This window comes from Geospiza fortis, unplaced genomic scaffold (genome assembly GCF_000277835.1).
Source record: "Geospiza fortis unplaced genomic scaffold, GeoFor_1.0 scaffold439, whole genome shotgun sequence".
NCBI lineage: Eukaryota > Metazoa > Chordata > Aves > Passeriformes > Thraupidae > Geospiza > Geospiza fortis.
Window position 1 is genome coordinate 49,520 of NW_005054618.1, and position 7,314 is coordinate 56,833.

The 7,314-nt window shown below is 56.9% G+C and overlaps 1 protein-coding gene across 1 annotated transcript in view; it reads right to left on the reverse strand.

The window, feature by feature from the left end:
- Positions 1-6: 6 nt before the first annotated feature.
- Positions 7-7,314, reverse strand: part of SV2A (synaptic vesicle glycoprotein 2A) — a 7,884-nt gene continuing 576 nt past the window's right edge. Inside the window, 13 exon segments of the mRNA XM_031064716.1 lie at positions 7-318; positions 1,667-1,826; positions 2,246-2,449; positions 3,095-3,228; positions 3,321-3,485; positions 4,011-4,099; positions 4,179-4,289; positions 4,600-4,689; positions 5,134-5,267; positions 5,346-5,497; positions 6,352-6,532; positions 7,167-7,312; position 7,314. The exon segment at position 7,314 is cut by the window's right edge and continues 576 nt beyond it. Coding sequence (XP_030920576.1) covers positions 135-318; positions 1,667-1,826; positions 2,246-2,449; positions 3,095-3,228; positions 3,321-3,485; positions 4,011-4,099; positions 4,179-4,289; positions 4,600-4,689; positions 5,134-5,267; positions 5,346-5,497; positions 6,352-6,532; positions 7,167-7,312; position 7,314 — 1,751 coding nt within the window. The 3' untranslated portion in view covers positions 7-134.

Below are 7,314 nucleotides of genomic sequence, written 5' to 3' on the forward strand. Positions count from 1 at the left end.
AAGATCCCGAATGCTCCAAGAAGACGTTTCACAGTGTCTAACGCAGAACTAACCCCGGGGGCACGAGGAGATGGAGTTGGGGATGGAAATGCTGGGTTTTGGGGGGTACCCCAGGGAAAGGGGGTACCCCCCCATCACTGCAGGACCTGCCCCCTCGTCTCGGGCAGTTTGAGGGCCAGCGAGCTGCCGAGGGCCAGAGCAGCTGAGGCAAAGAGGATGGGCACGGCCTTGGTGATGCCCACGAAGGAGGTGAAGATGCTGATGCCCAGCACGGCCGCCAGCTTGCACAGGGCGTTCAGGAAGCCAAAGGCCGTCGTCCTGGGGAGGATGAGGAGGGTTGGGGTTGGTGAGGGCGCCCACCGGGGGTAGGGGTGGGTGCTCAGTCGCAGGGGGTACCTGCAGAGGGCAGGTGGTGCCACGAAACTGGCACCGGGAGGGTTGAAATGGGCACCTGGCACTCCAAAGGGACAACTCTGAATCCTTAAATGGGCACGCAGCACCCCAAAATGGGAACTCCAAACCCCAAAATGGGAATCCAAACCCCAAAATGGGAACTCCAAACCCCAAAATGGGAATCCAAACCCCAAAATGGGAACTCCAAACCCCAAAATGGGAATTCAAAACCCTTAAATCGGCACCCAACATCCCAAAATGGGAACTCAAAATCCTTACACTGGCACCCAGCACCCCAAAATGGGAATTCAAAACCCTTAAATGGACACCCAACTCCCCAAAATGGGAGCTCCAAACCCCAAAATGGGAATTCCAAACCCTTAAATGGGCACCCAGCACCCCAAAATGGGAAATCCAAACCCCAAAATGGGAAATCCAAACCCCAAAATGGGAAATCCAAACCCCAAAATGGGAAATCCAAACCCCAAAATGGGAAATCCAAACCCCAAAATGGGAAATCCAAACCCCAAAATGGGAAATCCAAACCCCAAAATGGGAAATCCAAACCCCAAAATGGGAAATCCAAACCCCAAAATGGGAAATCCAAACCCCAAAATGGGAAATCCAAACCCCAAAATGGGAAATCCAAACCCCAAAATGGGAAATCCAAACCCCAAAATGGGAAATCCAAACCCCAAAATGGGAAATCCAAACCCCAAAATGGAAACTCCAAACCCCAAAATGGGAACTCCAAACCCCAAAATGGGAACTCCAAACCCCAAAATGGGAATCCAAAACCCTTAAATGGGAACTCAAAATCCTTACAATGGCACCCAGCACCCCAAAATGGGAGCTCCAAACCCTTAAATGGGCACCTGGCACCCCAAAATGGGAGCTCCAAACCCCAAAATGGGAACTCCAAACCCCAAAATGGGAATTCAAAACCCTTAAATCGGCACCCAACATCCCAAAATGGGAACTCAAAATCCTTACACTGGCACCCAGCACCCCAAAATGGGAATTCAAAACCCTTAAATGGACACCCAACTCCCCAAAATGGGAGCTCCAAACCCCAAAATGGGAATTCCAAACCCTTAAATGGGCACCCAGCACCCCAAAATGAGTACCAGGGCTGGCAGGCAGTGCCCAGAAACAGGTGGGAGCCCACAGCTGGCACCCAGCACCCAAAACTTCACTCCTTGAACACAAAACTCCACTTTTTGCGCCCAAAACCTCGCTCCTTGCGCCCGAAATCTCCATCCCGTGCCCCCACCTCTTGTCAGAGGGGTAGAGCTCCACAGTGAGCACGTCGAGCGCGTTCCAGGAGGCGATGCTGACGCCCCCAAAGAGGCAGAGCAGGGCGATCATGGCAGACTCGCTGTTCCCGAAGGACAGGAAGAAGCAGCTGATGCAGGACATGACACTGGAGCCAGCTGGGGGACACGCGGACGCGTCAGAGCGCGGGGAAACTGAGGCACGAGGTGGCACTGACAGTCCCAAAAGGGAGAGGGAGGTGGGGGTGACACACCAGGAGGTCCCCAAGAGATGGAGGTGACCAATGGGTGGGAGGAGGATGACGAAAGTCCCCAAAGTGGTGATGGATGAAGACGGGGTGATCCACCAGGGTAAAGGTGATGGTGATGGGTCCAGAGATGGGGGTGACTGCCCAAGAGGTCACCAGAGATGGAGGTGACCAATGGGTGGAAGGAGGATGAAGAAAATCCTCAAAGGATGATGGAGGTGGGGTGACCCACCAGGGTAAAGGTGATGGTGGTGCCTCAAGAAGATCAAGAGGCACCTCCAGGACCCCTCAGCCCCACCAAGGCTGCCCTGAGCCCGCCCCGTTGCCCACCCAGCATGCGCAGGCGGCCGATCTTGTCCATGAGCAGGGCCGAGACGATGTTCCCGGGCAGCACAGCCAGGGTGCCCAGGAAGCTGACAAAGTAGATCATGTAGGCGTTGTTGTCGTCGCTGAAGTCCAGCTGGCAGCCCTCCTTGTTGTGCAGGAACGTGCTGTTCACCACCCGGCTGTTGATGAACTTGTACTCGAACAGATCTGGGGGGGCAGCGGGGCCACGGGGTCACCCCATCTCCGTGCAGAGCTGCTGGCCCCTCCCACCCCACCTGGTGGGTCAGCCACACCTCCACCACCCCCTGGGGACCGCTCTGGTCCTTATCTCTGCCACCCCAACTCCGTCATGTCACTGGGGACCTTCCTCCAAGCTGGTGGCTCATCCTCATCTTCACCAAAACCCTGGTGGGTCACGTTTTTTATCTCTACCACCCCAACTCCATCATGCCATTGGGGACCTTCCTGATCTTCCTCCAACCTGATGGGTCACATTGTCTCTGCCACCCCAACTCCATCATGCCACTGAGGACTTTCCTGACCTTCCTCCGAGCTGGTGGCCCACATCCATCTCCATCAAAACCCTGGTGGGTCAGGTTATCTCTAGCATTCAAACTCCATGGTGTCACTGAAGGCTTTCCTGACCTTCCTCTACACTGGTGGCCCACATCCATCTCCACCAAAACCCTGGGGCCACCCTGGTGTGTCAGGTTATCTCTGCCACCCCAACTCCATCATGGCACTGAGGGCTTCCCTGACCTTCCTCCACACTGGTGGCCCACATCCATCTCCACCAAAGCCCTGGGGCCCACCCTGGTGGGTCACCCCCTCCCAGGGATCCCATTGGCCCACCTGTGTTGTAGAAGACGGTGGAGATGAAGGTGCAGTTCTTGAAGAAGGTGTTGCTGGAAGTGATGTCCTCGAAGTAACACTCCTCAAAGAGCGAATCCTCAAACGTCACCGACTTCATCTTCAGCCCAATGAACCTGCACGGGGCGGGGGACAGGAGGGAGAGCCCAGATGCCCCCAAGCTCAGCCCCAAGCTCAGCAAGGCCAGGCTCGGCCTCCCCGCGCTCACTTGTCGTTGAAGTACTCCCCACCACGGTGCACTTGGTTCTCCAGGGTGAAGTTGAAGGTGAAGTGCCGAACCTTCTCGCGCGTGAAGAGCTTGGTGCGCGACGCGTACTCGATGCTCTGCAGGTGCTTGATCATGTCCGGGAACCACACGGTGAGCCCGTAGTAGCTGCGGGGACAGGGGTGAGCGGGCACCACACACCTGGGCTTGCCAGGGCTGGCCCGGGGCTCCCAGAGCCAACCCTGAGCTCCCGGGGCTGTCCCAGGGATGCTTGTTCCATCACATCCCACTCGGTGCTGCGCCATCCCATCCCATGGATCGCATCTCATCCCGTTCCATTGATCTCATCCCATCCCATCCAATCCCATCCCATGGATCCCACTGATCCCATCCCATCGATCCCATCCCATTGATCCCATTGGTCCCATCCCATCAATCCCATTGATCCCATCTCATCCCATTCCATTGATCCCATCCCATCCCATGGGTCCCAACCCATCCCATCCCATTGATCCCATCCTATTGATCCCATCCTATCCCATCCCATCCCATCAATCCCATCCCATCCCTTTGATGCCATCCCATTGATCCCATCCTATTGATCCCATTAATCCCATCCCATCCCATCTCATCCTGTGATCCCATCCCACTGATCCCACGGATCCCACCCCACTCCACCCCACCCCGCAGCACCTGAAGGACATGGTGAACCACACCGCCATCATCATCAGCGTCACCCGCCGGTACTCGGGCACGAAGCACTGCTGGAAGTTGCTCCAGACCTGCGCAGGGACACGGGAGGTGACAAGGACACGGGAGGTGACGGGGGGCACAGGGAGCCCTGGGTGGCCCCAGCCTCACCTGCTGGGACAGGTTGAGGCATCGGACCAGCCAGCGCCGGTACCACGTCCCGGTGTCCGACTGGATCTCGATGAGCTCGTCCTCCCGCTTGATGGTCTTGATGTGGGTGACCTGTGGGTGGGACAGATTGGGGACACCGGGAAGACCCCAAAAACTTCACTCCTTGCACCCAAAACCTCACTCCTTGCACCCAAAACCTCATTCTTTTCACCCAAAACCTCTACCTAGCACCCAGAACCTCACTCCTTGCACCCAAATCCTCCACCCAGCACCCAGTTGTGCCTCAGTTTCCCCACCTGTTACAGCAGCATTCCCCAGGTGGTGCTTTTCCCAGAGGTGGGAATTGCACCCCTGCTCCTGGAGGACACCCTCACTTGGGGTGCTGGGGACCCCATGGGGCTCAGCTCTGGGGGGTCCTTACCGAGAAGACCCTCTCGGGGTGGCCCTTGGCCCTCATGTTGGTGTCATGGACCTGCTTCAGCACCATCCAGGCCTCGTCGTGCTTCCCGTTCTGTGAGGGCAGGGACAGGTCACCCTGGGACACCCCAAATCTGGACCCTGGCCCCCCATCAGTGCTCCCTGCCTGGGGTCCCACCACCCACCCAGGGATCCCTCCACCATCTTCATCTTCAGGATCTCCTCAGGGTCTCCCCATCCCTCTGGGTGCCATCATCCACCTGGGTCCCACCACCCACCCAGGGATCCCTCCACCATCTTCATCTTCATCACCTCCTCAGTGTCCCCGCATCCCTCTGGGTCCCATCATCCACCTGGGGGGTTCCTGCCCCATTCCACCCCTCTCCAAAACCCATCTGGCGCTTCCTGACCCGGCCTCACCACCCCCTGTCTGGGTTGCCCCATCTGCACCCCCACCTGGGCGTCCCTTCCTGAGGACCCCCAAGCCACCCCCCACTCCAGGTCCCTGATGCACCCCAAATTCCCCCCCCGAGCCCACCTCAAGGTAGAAGCGTGGGCTCTCCGGCATGGTGGTGAGCGCCCCGATGGCGAAGACCGAGGGGAAGGCGCAGACGAGGACGAAAACCCTCCAGCTGTGGAATTGGTACGCAGAGCCCATCTGGAAGCTCCAGCCTGGACAGGGGGACAGGACACGGTGGTGGGGCCGAGCCCCGGCTCACCCCCCGTGTGCCACCGGCCCAGGGCTCCTACCGTAGTGCGGGATGATGGCCCAGGCCATGGCCGACGCGTAGATGCCCCCGATCATCCAGAACATGCAGAGCCAGCTCAGGTGCTCCCCGCGCTTCTCCTGCGCCAGGAACTCCGAGAAGTAGGAGAAGACGATGGGGATGGAGCCGCCGATGCTGGGGATGGAGGGGAGGGAGCAGCGTCAGCCCCCGCCCCCACACACGGGGGGGATCAGCCCCTGCTCTGGGGGTCCCTGCGTGGTTCACATTTCCTGGGAAAATCCCTTTGCCCAGGATTTTTCTCCTGGGAAGCTGAGAAGCCTCAGAGGAAAAGGAAAACAAGAATTATCTGATTTGCTTCTCCTGCGTTTTGCTGCTTTTTGGAGGTTGTTTACCCACAGGTGGTTGTTTCATTGGTTTCTGCTGTGAGTTGTTTTGGCTCTTTGGCCAATCAGGGTCAAGCTGTGTCAGGACTCTGGGGAGAGCCGCGAGTTTTTCATTATTATCTTTTTAGACTTCTGTAAGTATCCTTTCTGTATTCTTTAGTATAGTATATTTAATATTAATATAATATACCATCATAATAAAATATAGTATGATAATAAATTAGCTTTATGAGAACATGGAATCAGATTCATCCTTCCTTCCTTTGTCTGGGGAGAACAAAAATACAACAGCTGCCCCCCCTGCAATATCCTTTCTGTATAGTTAATAATATAGTATAGTTAATAATATGATATATAATATCATAAAATAATACAGTATCATAAAATAATAAATTAGCTTTATGAGAACACAGAATCAGATTCATCCTTCCTTCCTTTGTCTGGGGAGAACAAAAATACAACAACTTCCCCCCCCCGGAAGTATCCTTTCTATATTCTTTAGTACAGTATAATTTAGCATTCTTTAACATAATACAGCACCATAAAATAACAAATTAGCTTTATGAGAACACGGAATCAGAGTGATCATTCCTTCCTTGGCCTGGGGGACGAAGGAAGCAAACCCAACAGCCGCGGCCCCCTTACCCCACGCCCGAGAGCAGGCGGCAGAAGAGGAAGGTGCCGTAGCCCTGGACGAAGGAGGAGAAGAAGGCGAAGACGCTGTTGACGGAGAGGGAGATGAGGAGGCACTGCCTTCGGCCCAGCCGGTCGGCCAGCCCGCCCCACACGAACGCGCCCACCATCATGCCCAGGTACACGATGAGCCCTGGCGAGGGGGGGGACACACAGCGAGGTCAGGGCTGGGGGACACGGGGACCTGCACCCCGAGTCAGCTGGAGGAGGGGGAGCGTCCTCGGGTCTTGGGACCCTCTCCCCGAAATATTGGAGAGAGGACAGAATTCCCTGTTGTCCCCTGCTCTGCTCAGGGACTGTGGGACCCCAGGACCCCCCCTCATCCAGCCCTGCCCTCTGTCCCATCTCAGGGATGGGGGGCACTGGTGTCCCCTGGGGTTTGGGGGGGATGTCAGGCTCCAGCAGGCATCCCAGAGAAGGGGGAAGCAATGGAACAAAGCCCCCCATGCCCCCCTCCCCCAAACCCAGCCTCAGCATCCACTGGTCAGCCCAAATTTCAGCCATTGCTCATGTGGGGAGCAGTGTGGGACTGGGAGGAGGATGGTAGGAGCCCTCACCAAGGGGTCCTGGTCCCCACATCCCTTCCTGGACCCCATGGCCTCCCAATTCTTCCTGTGTTCTTCCATAGCTCCTATGACCCCCTCTGTCCTTCCCCATCCTTCTGTGCTCCTCTGCCCCCCAACACATCCTCATGTCCCCCTACATTCCACATCTCCCCCTGACCCTCCTGTCCCCTCCATCCATCCCCCCCGAGCCCCTCTCCTCACCCAGCATGCCCTTGTTGGAGTCGGACAGGCACATGTCCTTCTCTGAGCTGGGCAGGACGAAGCCCACCACAAAGATCTCCACGCCGTCAGCCATCAGGGCCAGGCCCAGGACAAAGTAGAGGGTCCACTGGAAGCGGCCGTGGGCGCG